Below are 22,934 nucleotides of genomic sequence, written 5' to 3' on the forward strand. Positions count from 1 at the left end.
TGAACCTGCTAGACTTTTTTCACCTTTTTCCCCAGATTACAAGGACGCCAAGTTCGGAAGAGGTAAGTCTTCATACATAAATACAGGTGTATACAGTTCAAAGATAAGAATTCGTGGCAACTGTATGGTTATTTCATATCATTGGCTTATCACTTGCTTTCATTTAGTCTCACAAACAGAGCGTTGATTAAGACTTAGAGAGGGACTCGAACCAAATAAGGGAATTAATTAGGGCTAATAAAATCCCTTATTTGGTTGGAGTCACTCTCTAAGTCTTAATCAATTTTCCCGACCAGACAGAAATTCTGTCAAAATGTTTAGCTTCATAGAGCGTTGATGTTTTGAAAAAGCAGAGATGCAAAAGTGCTCGCCTGTCGCTAAACCTATCCAGCTTCAAACACATTTTTCTCTAGACTTCAAGGTTGCCAAGTTCTTAAGAGGTAAGGATTCATATGTATAGTTGAAAGATGAGTTCTTCGCAAATGTATAGTTATTTTAACACAACAGGTTGAAAAACACAACAAAATCTCGTTAGGTTATCAATTATGTTTATTCAGTCACTTTAAGAAACGCAGAGTGTTGACGTTTCGAGAAAAAAAAAGCAGAGATGCGGAAGTGCACGTCTGTCCCTGAGCCAGTCTAACTTCTTCCACCTTTCTCCCCAGACTTCAAAGACGCCAAGTTCGGAAGAGGTAAGTCTTCATAAATGCGTAGATGCAGTTACGGAATGCATCTGTGTTGTTAAATATGACAGGACAGTTAAAAAAGTATTTAAAAAAATCGCTGTTTCGACCGAAAGGAGAAGCAACGATTGCGACAGCAAACTAGTAGACAGCAATACAAAGTAAGGACAGTAGTTTAATGGGCCGTGTAAAGTTGTAAACATTCGCTTACTAACTAAATAGAGAAGCACGTTGTCACGCGCGCACAGGTAAACATGAACATATCTCGCTCGATGACCGCGGAAACACACTGTGAAAACGCTGGAGTGAGAAAGCGCGCCAGCAGCAGGCGGGCAAATTGACCTTCGCGCTGTCTCTCGTCTCGCTTCACCGCGAACGTCGAAAGCACAGCGCATACCAAGCTACCTGGCCGTCGGCGCATGCACTTTGTCCCCATCGCAGATCGCTTTGAAGATGAGGCCAGCGCGGGTACACACACCGGCCACATAGCAGATCGCTTTCAAGATACGACGCCCGCGCGGCCGTGCCGTGAGCACCAGCTGCAAGAACAGAATTCACCCAGCACCCCCACCGCCTCCGTCGCCTCCGCCCCGTGCCCCGCGAGCGAACGAAGACACCACGTTTCCGGCCGCCTTCCTGCCTCGCATGCGCGAGATTAAGCTGCGGTTGCCGGCTCACGCTCGCACGCTTTCACTCGCGCACACAGCGTACGGCGCGCGGCGACGGCTTTGTCGCCGTCGGACTTTATACGGAACCTCACGGCGACGACGACCGCGACGGCAACAGTACGCTTGGATTGTCCGTATAATTGCTATCTAAATAAAACTAGCATCACTTAAGTTCCTGCCGACAAAACAAGTATGCTTACCTGATCTGAAGTCATATCCCACGATCTGTAAAAGAAGTTCTCTGTGACTAATCACAACACTCGAACGTACCTTTTAAGAACCAGCTGCGCGTTTAGCTAGGTCTACTGCGCTGATAAAGCGGCATGGCAGCGACTAGTTCGGGTTATGATGAAGTAATGAGGAAGTGAACGCTTCTTTCTCATTAAGTGGATTCTAAGTGCGCTAAGAACGTACACACATGATGCCTCTGAAACCATGATGCGTTCAAGTCGTCATTCGTACGTGCGTGCGTGTGTGCGTGTGCTACTATTGTTTCGACTCTTTATGCACTCACACAAAGCTACGCTGTATATAGATTCCAACTCGTTCGATCTGCTGCAATTTTTTGCCGGCTTTTCTACTCGAACGGGCGCGTTCGCCAACTAGCTCTGTGAGGCGCCCGTGCAGTCGCGTGAGAGCTTCGAGGCGTAAAACGGTCTAAATGATTTTTTCTTGCGTTTTAAGCCAATTCAACCGCTAACGTACTCTCCGCCTCTCCCTCTCCCCCTCCTCCTTGGTGCAATGCCTTAGAGCGCCCAATGTGAAATAAATGAAATGAAGAATAAAAGGCTGTAGTTGGTGGCGGCCTTGCATGTCATGTTTTTTTTCTCTAGAAAGCTAGAAACATGGCCTCAAGTACATTTCTTGAGCGGGAAATGCAAAGTTAAGCATCATATAATTACAATCATATTTGTGACTACTCACACTGTTCCTGTGGTATTCAGCGGCCACAGCTGCTGCGGTAGCCAAGCTCGGTTCAAAAACGAAATACAAACCAAAAACAACATTTACAATACTTCACAATCGCAGGCTCGCGGACGTTAAGTAAGTGTCACGTGGAATTTCGTCTGTACAGGTTCAGTTTCATATACATCTAAAAACTCACTGTAATGAATAGCTTTGTTTAAATGGCGCCAGTTTGGTGCTCTCAACCTGTCGGCGTATAAATACTCTTGTCATTAGAAATGGAATGTAGATGTTTTTTATCATGTACAGTACGCGTCAGAAATCAGAGGTTCGGGCAACAAGTGTGCTGACTGACTGTGTTCCAGTTTCTAGTCCTTCGCGTTCGCTTCGCAGTAATTGTGGACGCTCTGGCAAACTACTTTGTTTCTTCTGTGGGGCTGGGGAAGCATTTAGTGCCCAGCAATTGCGTTCCATGTGGTAGTCTAAGTGGTAGTCCGCCAGCGTCTTCAAATGTGCTTTAACAGTGCTTTAAAATGCGGCTTGTTGTCAGCATTTTACCAAAGACACATCTTTTCCGACACATTTTTTTTTTCTGTTACAGTCACCTGTGACCACCGCTTCAGGCACGGTGAGTGAATTTTGTCACGTTTTATTTTTCATCTTAAGCAGAAAACCAAATAGGTTTTTTTTTTCTACTGTAGTGACTGCCTATAGGTTATCGCTTCAAAAAAAATGATGCCGCGCATGCGCATATGTAGACACCTCCCGGGGATAATTCTTGTCGGATTACAATGCTTTATTCGTTTTTCCTTACAGCCATCAGGAACGCCGGGTTATGGGACGGTAAGCCTCCAAGGTTTCCATCTCATTCCGAGTAGGAGGTCAAAAAACAACACATAGCTTAATTTATATTGCATCGGTTTTATTCATAATTTATCTACTAGCAGAAAATCACTTTGTTTTCTAGCCGCAATTCTAGCGCTGCCAATTGTCAAATTGTTTTGAATGAATCAAGCAGATATGCTATGAAATTAACAAGCTCAGATTTCTATTTTGCAACACTTGGATGTCGTCAGCATTTTTATAGCAATTTTTTTTTCGTCCCGCTCCGATATCCGCTTTTCTTGGAGTCTTGTTTCGCAGAGGTTTCTGCTTTCTCAACCATTGACCTTAAAATAATCAGTTTTTATCAACATGCATATAGTCGAGGCCCTACGAATTGATGCACGGCGCACGGCGCTGGGTAAATTGTTCATTACGTGATGACGTTTGCCGACTATTATTACACTACACCTTGACATGTGCATGACTTCGATTGAGCTACGTAGGTTGGAAGTATAAATGGTTTGAGACTGACGCAATTCCAGCGAGTTAACGCGTGCTTTCTCAGCCTGCTATTTCACATAAGGTTCCACTGATGATATCCGATGATCATTCATGGTAGGCATATGCACAAATCTCTCAGCATTGATCCCCATAAGCCAAACGTATACCACTCTTGCTACGCTCATATTAGTACCTCCAAATTCTTATTAAAAATGGGAACGTACGGCTTGCAAAGTCCATGGCTTGTGCTTTTGATGTGCTGAAGCGAATCAGTAGTAGTGAGTAGTAGGGTAAACCAGGTACTAAATATTATTTGCTATAATAGCAAGTTTCTTACCGAACAGTTATTAACGTTTATTAAACGAATGTACTCTACATAGCCATACATAAAAGTGAACGACGAGTCGTAATTTTCCTTGATGTGCAGTGGTATTTAGGCTTTGTGGAGTTTGTGACACTTCTTCAGTGCCTCCGATTTGACGTCATCATAAGTAAACGCCCTTATAAGCGAACCTAAAACATAACTGCTTTTTGTTCCGTATTTCACCTTATTTTGTCAAGGTTGGAGCCGAAACTTTCGTTATTTGACCACTGGTTGCACTAAAGTTTTTTTCAGGTCAATCGACCCGCATAAGCGAAGATCTGCGTAAGCAACGCAGCTGTATCATACAAATTTATGATAATTATCTAGGCAGATTATCTTCCCGTAAAGGCATGCTTCATCAAAATCCGAGGTGCTTCTCCAGGGAACTTCATTAACTCCGCCAAGACGAGCTTTGATATTACAAACTGTGCATAGTAATGTGTACATGTATCTTGTGAACACCAAGCGTGCAAGGTTAATCCAGCAAGCCATAACAACAGGGTGCAAAAATAACTCTTCAAAAACCGTCGGAGGGCCTTGATTGACTCATGCCACTTTCATATTCCCTACAGCCACCAGAGACAAGCCCGGTAGAGGTAAGCTGCAAAATATTCACGCTGCCTTTTCCTGTATACGCCGTGCACAACACATTGTGTTTTCTCTCTCTTTACGTCAGTTACGAATCCCAATTTTCGAAAAATATGTCTGACTCTGAGGAATGTATTTTTGTTTTTTCATTTGAATGTGGAAATGCCACTTTCGCAGCAAGTAAAATGACATGGTAACTTCAGTTTGAGCAAGTGCAATATGACTCATTTGAAAGCTAATAGTGCTATATGTTAACACAGAAAATTGTGCTGCATAACTATATAAGCTGTTGATTGATTCCGTAATTGCCCCTGTCACGAGAGGCGCAGGTAGCGTCGAGAAAATGCCATTGATGGGCACAAATTTCTTGGGTTAGCTCCTAACACCAGCAATGTTCAAAATTAATTAAATACACAATTTACTAACATTTATAACTGCGGAAGGCATTATCTAACTGTTGGTCGGCCACCTGTAGTCTTTGATGGTAAACAAAGCCACCGTAATTAAGGTAATTTATAGTTTACTGTAACTGTTGTACTTACAATACACGTACATCCGTATTTAAAAAAATGCGTAGTTTACCATCCCGCAAGTGCACCACGGTTGAGATTAGATTATGGGGTTTTACGTGTCATAACCACGATCTGATTATGAGGCAGGCCGTGGTGGGCGACTCCAGAATAATTTGGACCACCTGGGGCTCTTTAACGTGCGCCTAAATCTAAGTACACGGGTTTGTTCGCATCTCGCCCACATCGAAATGCGGCCAGCGTGGCCGGGACTTCATCCCGAGACCTCGTGCTTAGCAGTCAAACATCACAGCCACTAAGCAACCACGGCGGGTAACTGCACAGCGGTTTCAGAGAGACTTCATGGTGGACAGATCCGGATGATTTTTGACCACGTTTAGTGCCACAACATTCACCTCAACCCAAGTTCACGGGTGATATTGCGTTAGTAATGCAATAGCACTCGTTAACCATGATAGTAGGTGCCGGAAACTATGTGAAAGGAATTGAGTTTTACTCAAACGAGTCTTTCTTTCACTTTCTTTTATCGCAAAAACAACAAACAATTCTTGATGAGATAGCTGACTGACACTTCGCTGTTTGATTTCATAACACTGGAAAATGGCAGCTAGAACGACCACCTAATTTATACCAAAATACATATTGCCGCATGCAATAAACAATACAAAACTTGCGGAATGCACGACAGTGTTTTGTTGGTTAAAACAAATGTCGCATAGTTATCAAGATATACAGAGTGAAGTCCTCAATATAACGAACACGGCCATATTTGTTTGTCCGATATAACTAAGTAGATAAAAAGTTCGAGTTTCTTTTCATCAGTACATCAGTGTGAGCGTTGATGGAAAGTCTGGGATATCACGAAGGCATTTTCGTGTTTTAAGTGAGTTCGTTAACAAGTAGTTTACTGGTATAGCAAGGCTCCCGTATAACAATTAGCTCCTTATTACTTTGTTAGCATTCATGTTCCGTTCACTCAATATGCGCTTTAAAAACATTTTTGTACTGCACTTTGTAGTTAGCACGGACAATAGAACACAGCACATGTTGACTTGTTCTTCCTATCTCGAGCATCGTGAGCGTTTTCTGACTGCCTGAATATGTCCATTTGCTAAGCACCATCAAAGCAACGCCTTTCTCCGTTGGTAGTAATGCCTGTTCTTCAAGCAATCAATATGAATTTTGTATATTACCAGTACATTTGTTGAACAGTTCACAAGCTTGGCTCATCGACGATAAGTGTCGGGTGCTACGTCTGATTTTTGCAATACATATTCAGTTTCATATACATCTAAAGCGCTTGTGCCATGCACAAAGTTGGTTACCTGCCAATAAGCTGTTGTTCTCACTGTGTTTGCGTAGAAGAAATGAAATGTGGTTATTTCGTGCGTCTTGTGTATTAGACATCAGAAAAAATTAGGATCGGGCATCAAGAGTCGTAATTGACTTTTCGTGTCATACATTTTAATTCATTGCTTATGGTTAGGAGAAAATATTGTTCCTTTGAAAAATAATTTTTCTGTTGCGCAGTGTTCACGAAGAATTAAGCATTAAGTTGCCTTTTTTGTGGAGTTCGAAGTGGTAATCTTCCTTTCAGTATCTAAGTGCAATTCCAACAGTGTTGTACGAAAACAATTCAGCCAAGTCATGCTTTAAAATTCGGGTTGTGTGAACATTTTATCAGACACAATTCCTTTTCAACACATTTTCTTTCTGTTGCAGTCACCGGCGACCATTGCTTCAGGCACAGTGAGTTTGCTCTATATTGTTTTATTTTTTTCTTTATTCAAGAATTACCCCGCATTGCCCGAAGGCGTTATAGCAGGGGGGTTACAGGTGGGAAAAAGACAAATCTTCATTCGTACAGCACACTTGCTCTTCACACATTCTTTATGTATCGCTACGGAGGCAGTCTGAAATTGTTCAACTCTTTAACGAGAATGCCACACAGATTTTATAGTGATCTTTTTTACTACAGAACAAATTTTTAAACCTTTATACGCGCGCAGTTATCGTCTAGTGGGCTTAAGGCACATAGAATCCCGGGTAATACGTGGGATAACTGCAACGTATGCGACCAGGTAGATACGAGGGGAGGAACCAGGCAAATGAACGCAGACCTGTTTTTGAGGGTCTTTCCATAGCGACACTCGAAATTATATTGCAGAGTTCAACACACCTAAAGCACAGCACGCAGGCTTTGAGAGACGTGGCATTGGGAGTGTTTGTTTTTAGGTGAACCTAAATCAAAACACACGACTATTTATGTATTCTGCGTCGATTGTAATATAGCCGCTGTGGGCGGGATTCAAACACGCGTTCACTCATCCGAGAGCATTATGTGACGTTCTGGCGCACCAGCAAGCGTAGGGCACGGCCGTCATTGTATGCGGCGCATCGCGACACAAATTTTAACGCGACAGCGTTCAGGGCCCCTCGTAGAAAAAAAAATCTGACATCGGCGTCGGTGTCAGCGTGGGTGCCGGCTCGCTGGCATTGCTGGCGGAAATAATCATCCGGAACCAACCCGGCCGCACAGACCCTCCACGTGGCGCAAGGCGTTAGTGAACAAAATTGAACGTAGTTCGACAAGGATAAGCAAATATCAACGTAAGATATGCACCTGTATATAACAAATAAAGGCCATGATAATATAGACATAATATATTCCTGTAAAGGTGTGTTGCATCAAAATTCAAGACGCTTTTCCTAATAGCTCCATAAACTTTAGAAGCACGAGCTTTGAGCTTACGAACTTGCATAGTGATGCTTTGATGTAGTTTGTGAGTACCAGAGCTAAAAGATTAATCAAGCAAGCTTGAACAGCTGGGGGGAAATAGTTAGCTTTGAAGAAAAACCTTCCGATGCCTTCTACTGACTCATCTCACTGTCGTACTTCCACACAGCCACCAGAGACAAGCCCCGCAGAGGTAAGCTACCAAACATTTGCACTGCATTTTCCTGTATACGCCGTAATACAACACAGTGGCCCGCACATATAAGTTCCTATAGAAGTCGTTATTATATTCCTTTTACAGCTGTTAAATAGTCATATTGCTTTCTTTCTATATTACAGCAGTTATAGTAAATACAATTTTTGAATAAATATGTCTTTAACCGTAAAGCATCTATTTTTTATTTTTGCCCTAATTTCTATGTGTGGATACCACTTTCACAGCATGTGAAAAGACATGGTAGCTTCATTTTCAGTAAGTTGGACAATATGAATATGAAAGCTTACTGTTGCTATATGCTAACACTGAACAAAACATTGCGCTTCATAAGTATACAGGGTAGTGACTGACTCAATAACAGTCCCTGTCACGAGAGGTGTGTGTAGCTTAGAGAAAATGCCGAGGATGGGCATAAGTTAGTTGTATTTATTAGCAGCTCCCAACACTAACAATGTTAGATATTAATTCCACACACAATTTACTAACAAGTGTAGCTGAGGAACACATAGTTGTTCTGCCGCCTCTAGTCTTTTATGGTAAACAATGGCACCGTAATTCAGGCATTTAGACTTTACTACAGTTCATGTACCTAAAATAAATGTAAATAATATTTAATAACAAATTCCGGAGTTTAGTGCCCCGTAAGTAAACAGCTAATTATAAGGTATTTCAAAGAGGAGGGCTTCGAATGAGTTTTGACCATCGTGTAGTTCCCCAACTTTCACCTCAATCTAAGTTCACGAGTGCTATTGCATTACAAATGAATAGCGCTCGTTAACCAAGATGTAGGCGCCGGTAACAATCTGAACGGCATTAGTTTCTACTCAAGCGAGTCTTTCTTCGGCTTCCTCTTATAGCGAAAAGAGATAGCTATCCCATCTAGGACTCTCTAACTGACACATCGCGATGTTTAACTTGATAGCACTGTAAAATCGCAGTGAGGAGGACAACCTAATTTACACCAAAAAACACATTGCGCGTGCAATAAAGAAAACTTGAGGAATACACGACAATATTTTGTTGGTTGTAAATAAAATTCTGCGTATTTCTCAAGATGTATACACTGAATTCTCCATAAAACGGACACGGACATATTTGTCTATCGGATATAATAAAGTAGAGAAAAAATTCAATTTTAATTTCATCATCATCGACGGCGCTACCTGAAAACAGTGGGCCTTCATCCTACGCGACCACCGGACTATGAATCATGGTTGAACATTGAACATTGACGGCTATGAACATTGTCCTGTTCAGCGACAATGGGGATGAATTACAACAAATGATTGAGGACCTTAATCGAGAATGTGTAAGAGTGGGGTTGAATATTAAAATGCAGAAGACAAAGATAAAGCCTGGCAAGGGAACAGGAATTCGGGATCGCCAGTCAGCATCTAGAGTCTGTAAAGACGTAGGTTTATCTAGGTCAATTACTCGGGACCCCGATCATGATAAGAAAATCTACAGTAGAATAACATTGGGTTGGAGTGCATACGGCAGGCATTGCCAAATCCTGACTGGGAGCTTAACACTGTCGTTGAAAAGAAAAGTATATCATTGCATTCTACCAGTGCTAACATATAAGGCAGGTACTTGGAGGTTAACAAAGAAGCTCGAAAACAAGTTAAGAACCGCGCAAAGAGCGATGGAACGAGAAATGTTAGGCCTAACGCTAAAAGACGGGAAGAGAGTAGTGTGGGTCAGAGAGCAAACGCGGATAACCGATATTGCAATTGACATTCAGAGAAAAAAATGGAGCTGGGCAGGCCATGTAATGCGTAGGATAGATAGCCGGTGAACCATTAGAGGTACACAATGGATACCAAGGAAAGGGAAGCGCAGTCGAGGACGGCAGAAAACTAGATGGGGTGATGAAGTAAGGAAATTTGCAGGTGCAAATTGAAATCAGCTAGCGCAAGACAGGGGTACAATGGAGATCGCAGGGAGAGGCCTATGTCCTGCTGTGGACATAAATATAGGCTTATCTTGATAATGATGATGATGATGGTGATGATGATGATGCTGATGCAGCACAACTTAACTTGTACTTCATATCCCCAAAGTTGTAAACGTCTTCGAGAAGCGTCTGATACGTGAAATTGCTAAGCACCATCAAAGCAGTGGCTCTCAGTGTTTACAGTAATGCCTGTCCTGAAATCAATATGTATTTTGTGTATTACCACGTAAACGCTAGAACAGTTCACAAGCTTGGCTCATCGACGATGAGAGTCGGGTGCTACGTCTGATTTTCACATTGCAGATGCAGTTTTATATACATGTAAAAAATCATGCTGTGCGCAAAGTTGGCTAATCGCCAATAAACTGTTGTTCTCACTGTGGGTGTATCGGGAGTTTGTCATGTTGCTCTACAACTTTCTCATTGAGACTTTGATAATTAAGACAGTGCTTCTCGAGTTAGATCATTAATACAATAACCTAATTAGATATCCGTAACGAAAAAATTACTGGCGGCTACTCCACTGCACTGGAAACAATATGCACTTGGTTGGCTTCGCGTAACGCCGTTCCTCGTTTTTTAATCGTGCTGCATGATATCTGGAACACCCTGTATATTTATATACATGAAATTATATGTAGTTACTTTGTGCATCTTGTGTATCAGACATCGGAACACAATGTCCGGCACGAAGAGTCGTAATGGACTCGGCATGTTACACTTTTCACTCCATCGTTTATGCTTCGGAGAAAATTTCGATCCCTTAAACAAAATTTGACACTGTGACATTTTAAATGATACTGCTAGCGGTACCTAAGTGGTATTCCAGAAGTGTTGTCCAAAAACAATTGTGCCAAGTCGTGCTTCGAAATTCGGGTAGTGGGAGCATCCTATCAAACACGCTTCTTTTACAACACATTTTCTTTTTCTGTTGCAGTCACCGGCGACCATTGCTTCGGGCACAGTGAGTTTTTTTCGTATTCTTTTATTCTTTATGTATCCCCACGGAGACAATCTGAAATTGCTCAACTCTTTAACGAGAATGCCACACACAGATTATAGGGATATCTTTTACATTATAGCACATCAGCATTTTTAGAGCCTTATACGCGTGAGGATATCTAGCGGGCTTCAGGCAATATTATATGGAATCGCGCATGTTATGTGCGAACACTGCAATTTACGCGACCAGGTATGTAAGGGGCGGGTAACGGGCGCATGAACGCACATCTAGCGATTTTTACGCCCGGGTTATAGCGACATTAACAATTATATTGCATAATTTAACGCACCCAAAGCGGCACACAGGCTTTGAGAGACGTGGTATCGGGGGTATTTGTTTTTACGTGAACCTAAATCGAAGCACGCGAGTGTTTAAACACTCTGCCTCACCTGTAATATAGCCGCCGTGGCCCTGATTCAAACGCGTGACCTCGTGCGCGGAAGCAGGTAAAACCGTACTTGCCCAGTGCGCATTCGCTTGAGAGAGCATTTTTGTCACGCTCTGGCGCACCAGCCAGCGTAGGGCACGGCCAACGTTGCGGCGCTTCGTGATACAAATTTTCTGCTATAGATTTATGCTCAGTGCGACTGTTAAGTGGCGAAGCATCACTCTTCTATCATATCCATCAATATTGAGAGATTTACGAAGAAGTTAGTTAGGGCAAAGTTGTGTCTTTAGTGTCATAAAAGAGCGGTTTGGAAACAACAAACGCACTTCCACTTTTTATGTTAGAAATACTCCGTTCAACTTCCAACATGCCATCAACTGGCGCTGCCGTAATTTGCCTGCCTTTGCGCATGCGTTATTTTAGGCGCGTGTGAGTACCGAGCAAGGTCTCTCTTTTTTTTCCCTGCCCGCAACAGTGTGTCTCAGGTATTAGCAAGTCTGCTTTCTATAATGAGGCTTAGTTTCAAATGCGTATGCGACGTAGCTATCCCAGCAAGCCCGGTTTTACTCAAGAAAAAAAGAAAGAGAAAGAAATAGGTTCCTGTTGGATTCGCATTGCCCGTTCACGTGCTACGGCGTCTAATACATGCGCTAGAATAGATATCTACGGGAGTGAATACAGAAAATTACATTCTTGGGGCCGGCATCTCAACGTGCGACTGCACGAGGCGGACTTCGTCGCCGTCTTCTGCGGGGCTTCTTCTTGCGCCAACACCAAAGAAGTGTCTTGTTCGCGCAAGTTCCGGATTCTGTCTCTCGCACTTCTTTGCGTTTGCTGAAGTGGCACGTTTCTCCACTCTACATTCTTACCCTCCACTACGCGAGGCCAATAATTTCTGGCTATATGCAGTGTACATGTCGACGTGTGTAATAAGTTCGTCTTGTCTGCCTGCATTCCAACTACCGTTCCCCGCCGCTCAAGGTGCTTCAAAGTATATACCTGATATGCGCGAGGGATAATATGTTTAGCTTATATCATGTCATATTCGAAATGACGACGCATAGTCCGGAAAATGTTCAACGTCAAAAACACGCCATGTTGCAAATAAACAAGAAGGTGCGCCGAGCACGAGCAGCGGCCACGGGCGCTGCTGGTTCAGTTGCTCCCAGATGACTAACTAGTGAGACGGCCGGGTCGGGTCTAATCACCGTCGTTGTTTTGCTACATTTCAAGTGGTGCCGAAGCCCGCCCTGTCGTCTGGCCCTCCAGTTCCGGCAATGGAGCAACTTCTTGCCAAACGGGGCTTTGCCCGGAGGGCCATCACGAAGGCCATTCCTGCGATCAACGCCCTTATGTCAGATGGGGCCACCCCTCTGCTGGTGCTGCACCAGCACCTCGAGCTCGGTTTAGCGAAGCAGGCGGAAGCTCATCGAGTTCGACCGCGCAATACAAGATACGCTCACGGATGCAGACCTGAAACCAGACCTGACCACAGTTTTCGAGGCCAGGACAAGCGTGCGCTTCGCTACCGAGCCGCGTCCACCGATCTTTCCTGTCTCCGTCAACTCCACCGCGAGTACTACAGCGCAGCGCAGCTTGCCTCGCCACCGCACCCACCAGCCCTTTCCGCCACGCCCGGAGTGTCGCCCGCAGCGTCGCTCTCTCGCGTTGCCCTGATAAAGCTGTACATCCCGAGCTTTTCTGGGGAGCCGCGCGACCGGCAAGGCTTATGGGACCAGTACCAGGCAATGCATTCACGGCAATGACTCGCTATCCAAGATAGGACAAATTTAAATATCTGCTGACGTACCTGTCCAGGTCAGCTAAGACAGCAATTCAGGGTATCCGCCTCGGCAAGGCAAACTACGATGTCGCCATCAAAATGCTCTCTGACCGGTTCGGCCGTCACGACATGCTGGTCGATGACCATCTAGACCAACTACTCGCAATGGCACCCATTCGCAGTTCAGCAGATCTCTACAAGGTTCGAAATCTCTATGATGAGATTACTTTAAGCACACAAGCGCACGAGAGGGCCTTGGCGTTTCCCCAGACGAGTAGGCTGCTGTTCTGCGACCCGTCATCATGAAGGCCTTACCACCTGACCTTGGTATTCTGTACCGTCAGCGGCTGAAGGAGGCTTCTTCATCGAACCACGGTGACACGGCTGCGACTACAGAAGACAAGTCCCAGTAAGTAAAACATCTGATGACCTTCCTACGAATTCAAGTCGAGGCGACGGAGGAAGGCAGTCTCTACCAAGGCAGCTCATCTGCAAGCCAGCGGCATCATCAACGTGAATCGTGGCCTCTGGAGCTATACCCGCCCTCTGAAGCGGCTCTATCAACTGAAGTAAGATCGCCGTACACGCGTTCCTACCTCATGCGCAACGCATCGGACCATACCCTTCAGAAATGCTCCACGTCGCTCACCATCAGAAGAAAAATTCGGAATGCTTCAGGCGTGCAGGCGTTGCTTCCGCTGCGCCAAGCGCAACCACGTCGCTAGTGAATGCCGAAGCGCCAGAAATTTGCGATGCGCCCATTGTGCCGGACAACACTTGACGCAGCTGTGCAACATCTGTTGTCCAAGTGAAGCCCAATCAAAATGAAAACGTCTTGGCAACGCGTCCGCACCGTCCGTGCATCACGCAAGCGGACCGGGGTCCATCGACCCACCACCTCGAGCAACATCCGTGTCTACGAGTGGCACCGGACTCATGCCCATATTCCTACAGACGGGCAGAGCTTGGGCTGTCGCACCAGCAAGGTCAATTTTGCTGCGTTTCCTGCTAGACACGGGCAGTCAGCTCACTTTCTTTCGACAGGACGTTTCTCGAGCACTTATTGTCCTGTTCAAGGCGTTGAGCGGCTCCACCTATTCACCTTCGGAAAAACACATTGCCCTGTGACGATTACATGTAATCGAGTGTCCGTCACACTTCGAAGCCAGCACAGTACCAACGAGACCAGTATAGATGCCCTCGAAGTGCCGGAAATCTGTGCGGTAATCAGTCCATTAAGGGATGGCGCAATAATCACCATGATGACACACCACGGTATTGTTCCCGCTGATGCACGCTCCGAGGTGATGACTTTCCGGGAGGACGAAATCAGCATCCTGATAGGCTCCGACTTTTACTGGGACGTTGTAACCGGCAATATATATCGATTATTGCCTCAAGTTACTGCAGTGTAAACCCGATTTGAATGGACGGTCCAGGGAATCTTCCCTGACTTCTCCCAAGGTTCAACTGTACAAAACACGTATCTGGTGTTTGGTACCGGAGAGCCTCCCAGAGACGATGAGCCGACGAATTCTCCCAAAGCCAAGAAATGTCCACCTCCTCCAAGGCTGTCCACGCGTAGAGACGAGGCTCAAGGTCATTGCCAACGATCGTTTCATGTACTCCGGACGGTAATTCCACGACGAGTACAAGCATGACAATACGCAACAACGTCAAGACGCAGGTGTAGTACAAGCGCCGCCCTTCCGGAATGAACGCTGGCACACAACGGTCCAGCAAAGCTCAACACAAGCTGAAACCCACGTATTGCACAAATGCTACCTAGAGCCACAAGGCCGCCTGCGATGGAAGGCCACTGCCGATACAGCAACAAGTCGAAAATGCGAATGATGCCAAGCCAGTATCGGATTCATCACGATGCCCACGACATACTCTACAGCCGAAAGGACTCATATTTGGAACTCTCGAAGCAAAGCCTACCAGAGGCAACTTCAGGACCTGACGCTGATCGTTACCATTCTAGCCAACACAGACATCGCTACTCAGATCATCACCTCGATCGATCACCAAGTCACCATCTCTAGCGATGTTCCAGTTGTCACTTCAACTGCTCCTGCCATCAGCTGAACTGCCGCTCAATGTGCTAGCTCAGCGATCCACGGCTAGCGTCCAGTGTTTACACTTAGGCGTGCAATAGTGTACTTGCTGCTTCTGCGCTCTGCACACGAGTGGACGCCCAAGCAGCCACCACGGCTTCAAGTTGGAGACGTCGTCCTCGTGCCCAACGACGATTCGTCACCTGTCCTGTGGAAGCTGGCCTGAGTGACGGAACTGCTTCTTTGTCGCGACAGCGTCGGTCGAGCGTGCTGCCTGAAGCTGGCATCCGGCTCTGTGATAAGGCGTCCCGTTCAAGAAGCTTACTTTCTTTGCCGGTGCAACGGTGTTGCAAATAAAGAAGAAGGTGCGCCGAGCGCAAGCACCGGCCACGGGCGCTGCTCGCTCAATTGCTGCCAGATGACGAACGAGTCAGGCGTCCTGGTTCGGGTCTAATCCCCGTCGTTGTTTTGCTACACGCCAGCCTTTGTGATGATCAATATCCCATGACAGCTAGAAGCGGCGAGATCAGCGATTATTCGCTCAAGCACACGATGTAAACAGTCCTGTTCGGGCCTCGCCTGATCCGCCGTTAACTCCAGGAGGGCACCATTCCCCTCCAGAGTTATCTCCTTTATCCTGATTACGAAAAACGGCGCGAAGCGGAATACGGGCACAAGTAAGATGTGATATATTCGATCACTGTCTCATTTTGTTATCACAGGAATGGCACATGCACCAGTGTAGATCAAAACGAAAAGTCAGAAGTTATCAGCACGTGCCAGGTGCTGTCAGAAATTTGCGTCGACAATGGAAGCTCTCTGGAAACAAGGGCAGAGCATGTACAATCCTTATAGAAATAGCGTAATAGAGAACGCTTGCACTGAGGAGTGCGTTGCGCGCGTGGTATCACCCCTATTGCAACTTCTCGCCCTTATAAGACACTGACATAGCGTGTGGTGTGCTGTTATACTAGTGTGCTCTCCGTATCCCTACATAAAAAAGAACAAGTCCCTTGATCTGGAGTGTTATTTGAGCTTTGAGGAGTCAATGACAAGTGTCATATGCCTCCAATCTATAGTCATCATAAGTGGAAGCCCTTATAAATGGACCTAAAATATAACTACTATTTGCTTTGTATTTTACGTTATTTTTTTCAAGTCGGAGGCTAAGCGTCTATACTGTATGACAACTGATTGTAACAATGTTTGTCCACGTGGTTGAGCAAGGATAAACAAATATCAGCGTAAGCAATGAAGCTGCATTTTACAAATTTAGGACCATTACACTGTACACATAATGTCTTCCTGCAAAGGCATGTTGCATAAAAAGTCAAGATGCTTCTCCAAGAACTCTATTGACGGCGGCAAAACGAGCTTTGAGCTTCCAAAGTTGCATAATGATGCATAGGTTTAGCTCGAGAGCACCAGATGTGCAAGCTTTATCAAGCAAGCAGTAATATCTGGGTGGAAAACGTTACCTTTCAAAAAACCTTCCGATGCCTTCTACTGACTTATGTCGCCTGTGTATTTCCCCGCAGCCAACAGAGACAAGCCCCATAAAGGTAAGCTACCAAACATTCACACTGCATTTTCCTGCATACGTCTTAATACACCAGATTGGCCCGCACATGGAAGTTCCTAAGAGTCGCTTTGTATTGAAAAATAAATTGCGCAGTTTACTGTCCCGTAACTAAACAGCGGGTTATGAGGCACGTCGTAGTGGAGAGCTCCGGATGAGCGTTGACCACGTTTAGTTCCCAAACGCTCACCTAAATCCAAGTTCTCGAGTGCTACTGCATTGAATATGCAATAGCGTTCGTGAACTAAGGTTTAGGTGCCTGCAACAATCTGAAGGGATTAAGGGTTTTGTTCTAAGAAGTGTTTCTTTGGCTGCTTTCAGAAGAAGAGATAAAGACTCCTAGTTGCGATAGTTGACTGGCAATTCGCGATATTTGAATTTATAACTGGAAAATTCCATCTAGGAGCAATAAAGAAAACAATACTTGAGGAATGCACGACAATATTTTGTTGCTTGTAAATCAAATGTTACGTAATTTTCAAGATATAATGTGAATTCTCAATATACGAAACACAGACATGTTTGTTTATCAGAAATAAAAAAGTAAATATACAATTAAAATATTTTTTTCCGTATATCAGCGGGAGTGTTTTGGCATTTCTTGGATATCACGAATGCACTTTCGTCTTTTAAGCGACTTAGTTATCAAGAAGTTTGAATAACAAGCGCTCGTATAGTAATTAGCTCCTTAATAATTGGTTACCAGTGAGTCACTTTAAATATAAATTTTATACTGCAATAAATCGTTCGCACTAACGACGGAACACAGCACAAGTTAACTTGTTCTGCCTATGCCGAAAATCAAAAGCCTTCTTTAAGACTGCCTTAATATATGCATTTGCTAAACCCCATTAAAGCAGTGCCTTTCACTGTTGGCAGTAATACCTGTTCTTCATGCAATCAATATGCATTTTGTGTATTACCACGTACAAAGGTCAGACGCACTTCTCCAGAACGCGCGAACCACGTTCTAAGGACTGCGCTGGTGATATCTGAAGGTGACGTCTGGCACAAAATGTGCTGAATGTGAGGTTGCGTGACCAAATTCACAGTTTTCATTAATTTATCTCGACCTGGTGGTCGGCTCAAGCTGTGGTAGCTGCTTTTGCCCTAAGAAATGTGCTCTAGACAAGTCTGTTGACCTATGTACATGCTAGAACAGCTAGTTCACAGGCTTGGCTCATCGACCATGAGTGTCCGGTGCTACATCTGATTTTGACAATATAGATTCAGTTTTATATACATCTGAAAAACTCGTGCTGTTCACAAAGTATGTTACCTGCCAATCAACTGTTCTCACCCTGTCTGCGCATCAGAAATGAAATGTAGTTATTTCGCGCATCGATCGCATGATCGCGAGCATGAGATCGGGCACCAAGAATTGTAACGGACTCGGCGTGTAATACTTTTTTTTCGATCATTTATGCTGCGGAGAAAATCTTGATCGTTTAAAAAATTACTTTATTGGGCCGTGTTGACAAAGTACTTGGTTGCTTTTACTGTGGTATTTTAAGCGGAGTTCCTAGCGGTACAGTGTTTCCGAAAACAATTGTGCCAAGTCGTGCTTCAAAATTCGAGCAGTGTGAGCATTATCAAACACGCTTGTTCACCAACATATTTTCTTTTCCTGTTGCAGTCACCCACGACCATCGCTTCAGACACAGTAAGTTTGTTTTGTATTGCTCTATTCTTTATTTGTTCCCAAGGAGTCAATATGAAGTTGTTCAGCTCTAAAGAAAATGCCACCCTGATTTATACCTATCCTTTTTACGATATAGCACATCAACATTTTTAGAGCCTCCTACGCACGCAGTTATGGGGTAACGGGCTTCAGCCAATATCTCAAGAAATCCAGCGTATTATGTGCTATCACTGCATCCTATGCGACCAGGTAGACAAAAGGGAAAGAACTGCGAATGACCGCAGAGCTAGTGATTTTCGCTCCCACGCAACAGCGACAGTAAGCATTATAATGTATAGTTTAACGCACCCAAAGCAGGGCGCGGACTTTGCGACAGGTGGTATTTGGGGTGTTTGTTTTTACGTGAACCTAAATGCCGATCCCAGCATAGTGCAGGATGTAGAAGTGTTAGGTAGGGAAAAGTGCAGTGACCATAGGTTAGTGAGGTCTAGGATGTCTCTCAATTGGGAGAGAGAACTAGTAAAATTACTCAACAAGAAACAGGCCAACCTAGACGCAGCAAGGGTAAAAGCAGACCAATTCAGGCTGGTGCTCGCAAATAAATATGCAGCTTTAGGACAAAGATGAATATCACATAGAGGTAATGAATGAAACTGTAACTAGGCTGATTTCAGAAGCAACAATAGAAGTAGAAGATAAGGCAGTCAGTAGGTAAGCTCTCCCAAGTGATAAGGACAACGGACCTAATAAAGAAACGACAAAGCACGCAAGTGTCAAGCTCAAGAGATCAGGCAGAATTCGCTTAACTATCAAAACTGATCAACAAGAAGAAAGTAAGGGATATTCGAAATTATAACGTGGAAAATATTGAGGAAGCTGCAAAAAATGGACGCAGCTGGGGAACACGGAATAACGGTCGATTTAATAAAAGACAGAGGAAATATGCTTCAAACACTTGGGGCCCTTTGCACGCAATGCCTCACGACTTCAAATGTACCTTGCAGAGAACTTGAAGAATACCAACATTATACAAATGTATACGAAGGGAGACGTTAGAGAATTGAAAAATTATTGTCCCATTAGCTTGCTTTCAGTATTGTATAAAATTTTCACCAAGTTAATTTGCAATAAAATCAGGGCAACACTTGACTTCAATCAACCAAGAGAACAAGCTGGCTCCAGGAAGGGATATTCTACGATGGGTCACATCCATGTCATCAATCAAATAGTCGAGAAATCTGCAGAGTACAATAAACTTCTCTATGTGGCTTTCATATATTATGAAAAGGCATTTGATTCAGTAGAGATACCAGCAGTCATAGAGATATTGCGTAATCAAGGAGTACATGAAACATACGTGAATATCTTGGGAAATCATCTACAAAGATTCCACAGCTACATTGGTTCTCCACTAGAAAAGTAGAAAGTTACCCATCATGAAAGGGAGTCAGGCAAGGAGACACAATCTCTCCAATGCTATTCACTGCATGCTTAGAAGAAGTGTTCAAGCCATTAGACTGGAAAGGCTTAGGAGTGAGGATCAACGGCGAATATCTCAGCAACCTTCGGTTTGCAGATGACATTGTCCTGCTCAGTAACATTGGGGAGGTATTACAACAAATCATTGAGGACCTTAACCGAGAAAGTGTAAGAGTGGGGTTAAAGATTATTATGCAGAAGGCAAAAATATAATGTTCAATAGCCTGACAAGGGAACAAGAAACCGGGATCGCTAGTCATCCTCCAGAGTCTGTAAAGTAGTACGTTTATCTAGGTCAATTACTCACAGGGGACTCTGATCGTGAGAAGAAAATTTACAGAAGAATAAAACTGCGGTGGAGTGCATGCGAAAGGCATTGCCAAATCCTGACTGGGCGCCTACCAGTGTCGTTGAAAATAAAAGTGTACAATCATGGCATTGTACCAGTGCTAACATATGGGGCAGAAACTTGGAGGTCAACAAAGAAGCTCGAGAACAAGTTAAGGACCGCACAAAGAGCGATGCAACAAAAAATGGTAGGCCCAAAGTTACGAGTTAGGAACGTTAAGAGACAGCAGACGGGGATAGCCGATGTTCCCCTTGACATTACAGGGCCCTAAACCACCAAGATGTCGAAATTTAGTAGTGGTGTTGCAGCTGTGCACGAGTCTACAACGAACACGTAGCCGCGAGAATGTTTCGAAATAGTGCCGTAACCGCGGAGTTATACGCGTTTGATGATGGAAACGCGGCCCTCGCTCGTTTCGCTCTTTCCTTAGCTACTCTCCGCTTGTCGGCTGGTCTCCCCTCCTCGCCAAGTGCTCCTCCAAATGTCACGTGACACACGTCATCGACAACGCGCTTCTCAAAACACTGTCAACGTCCGGTTAAGGCACGCCCACGCTAGCGGCAACCATACCGACGGCAAACCCGCCTCCAGTCGCGTAGAACGTCTGCCGCACGAGAGGTGTCCAAAGTAGACGGCAGTTCGGCAGGCGCACCGCCCACCGTACGATCGACGGGCCAATCGACGACCGCGAAGCTGCGCGCCTCCGCCACCGTCGATGGAAATATTGGCTGCAGCTTCTGTTCCAAGCAAATTAATTTCCGCTAGATAAGGTGATGCGTTAATTGTACATTTTATGACAAACAATATCCACTCTCAAACGTTAAACATGAACGACAGCTCCGGTACTTGTCGAGCTCAGCTTCAGTGCACGGCTACCGACGGGAGACGACCGGCTCACTCAGCTGCGCTCACATCGCAGCTGACGGCGCCGCAAATATCAGCGTATTTTCTTCTTTGTGCACAATTATTGCGAAGAGCGGCAACAACGGTAAAAAAAAAATATTGCGGCTTGTGAGCGTCGGCGATTCATTCCGAAGCGGCGTCCGCTTTAGCTTTGAAGTGAACCAGAGAAGGCCTCGATATCAGCGCCGTCGAGATATCAGCGGCGGTGAGGATGCCGCACAGATGGGCCCCGGTCTCATCCTCTCTACGGCAAGGAAATCTCGCCGTTGGAAAGGAACCGCCGTCGAACGGTGGCCCGCGAACGGCAAACGGCGTGCGGCGAGTTACCGTGCCGGTAACGTGGACAGGCCTTTTAGCCGCGACTTTGCGCTACTCGGCTAGATGCTGTTGCTGCCGTGCCAGCCCGTGCTAATGCGAAGCGTGCCGCTATGAACCCTATGTTGCGCGCACGTCTAGAAAGGCCAACACTGTCGCACTCTGTTCGCGCAGCTAATCAGATTGTGTTCGAACGTGACCAATTTGGCGCTTGCGTTGCGGGCTGCAATTGCCGATTCGCAAGAGTGCACAAGCGAGCAACACGACGAGGAAGAGCAGGGAGCGCGCGTACCTGCTAGCCATGGAGGAAGGCGAAATTTTGTTCCTCCGTGCGGCTAGCAGACTAACCGGAAGACGTATGTTCTTGCTCCACGAATCGACATCGTCACCCCCGTTGACATAACCAGATGCACCCTGGTGACGTCACGACGGCCACTCGGGATGTCACAAAGACCTGGAGAGGAGCATGGCACTTTTTTTGTGTGTGCTTGACCCGCGGCGCGTAGCGCTGCAGCGTTTGGCATCGTTGATCTTAACGGCATGCTGAACTCGATACGCGTGTTTACTTGAAATCTTTAAAAAATACCCGAGGTAGTTAAGCGGCCCTCTAATAATAAGAAGTGGTGCTGGGCCGGCCATGTAATGCGTAGAATGGATAACCGGCGGATCATTAGAGTTACAGAATGGCATACCAAGGGAAGGGAAGCGCAGTCTGGGATGGCGGAAAGCTAGGTGTGGGGATGAAGTTAGGGAATTTGCAAGCCTAAGTGGGAATCAGCTGGCGTAACACAGGGGTAATAGGAGATCGCAGGGAGAGGCTTTTATCTTGCAGTGGACATAAAAATAGGCTGATGACGATGATGAAATGTACGTACACGAGTGCTTTCGCATTCTGCCTCGATCCTAGTATGGCCGCCGTAGCAAGGATTCAAACGTGCGACCTCATCCTCAGAAACAGGTCAAATCAATGTTGCGCAGCGCTCATTCGCTAAAATTTGTGCTATAGATTTATGTGCAATGCGAAAGTTCAGTGGAAAAGCATCACTATTCCATCATATCCATCGATATTGCGAGAGTTACGAGTAAGTTCATGAGGGCACAGTTGTGTCTTTAGGGTTTGTATGAGAATGGTTTGAATGCAACAAGCTGATTTGCGGCCTTGATATTAGAAGTACTCTGTTCAAGTTCCAACGTGCCATCAAGTGGCACTTCCATAATTTGAATGGCTTTGCGCATGCGTTAGATTAGGCACACGCGAGTACCGAGCAAAGTCTGTTTCGCTGCCCGTAACAGAGTATGTCGCAGGTATTACCAAGTTTTCTTTGCCTAACATTGCTAAGCTTCAAATGTGTATGCGATGTGGCGGTACCTGCAAGCCCGGGTTTGCCCACGAAAAGCCAAGCAGAAATAGATTGCTGTTGGATTCATACTGCCTGCTCACGAGCTGCAATGTCTAA

General features: G+C 45.1%; 1 protein-coding gene across 1 annotated transcript in view; it reads left to right on the forward strand.

Annotated features, from left to right (window-relative positions):
- The window catches only part of LOC119433973 (polycystic kidney disease protein 1-like 3), a 139,368-nt gene that overhangs the window by 91,202 nt on the left and 25,232 nt on the right, over window positions 1-22,934 (forward strand). Inside the window, exons 22-31 of the mRNA XM_049658296.1 lie at window positions 36-62; window positions 666-692; window positions 2,859-2,885; window positions 3,074-3,100; window positions 4,520-4,543; window positions 6,788-6,814; window positions 7,972-7,995; window positions 10,914-10,940; window positions 16,749-16,772; window positions 18,426-18,452. Coding sequence (XP_049514253.1) covers window positions 36-62; window positions 666-692; window positions 2,859-2,885; window positions 3,074-3,100; window positions 4,520-4,543; window positions 6,788-6,814; window positions 7,972-7,995; window positions 10,914-10,940; window positions 16,749-16,772; window positions 18,426-18,452 — 261 coding nt within the window. The remainder of the gene's footprint in view (window positions 1-35; window positions 63-665; window positions 693-2,858; window positions 2,886-3,073; window positions 3,101-4,519; window positions 4,544-6,787; window positions 6,815-7,971; window positions 7,996-10,913; window positions 10,941-16,748; window positions 16,773-18,425; window positions 18,453-22,934) is intronic.

This window comes from Dermacentor silvarum, chromosome 11 (assembly GCF_013339745.2).
Source record: "Dermacentor silvarum isolate Dsil-2018 chromosome 11, BIME_Dsil_1.4, whole genome shotgun sequence".
NCBI lineage: Eukaryota > Metazoa > Arthropoda > Arachnida > Ixodida > Ixodidae > Dermacentor > Dermacentor silvarum.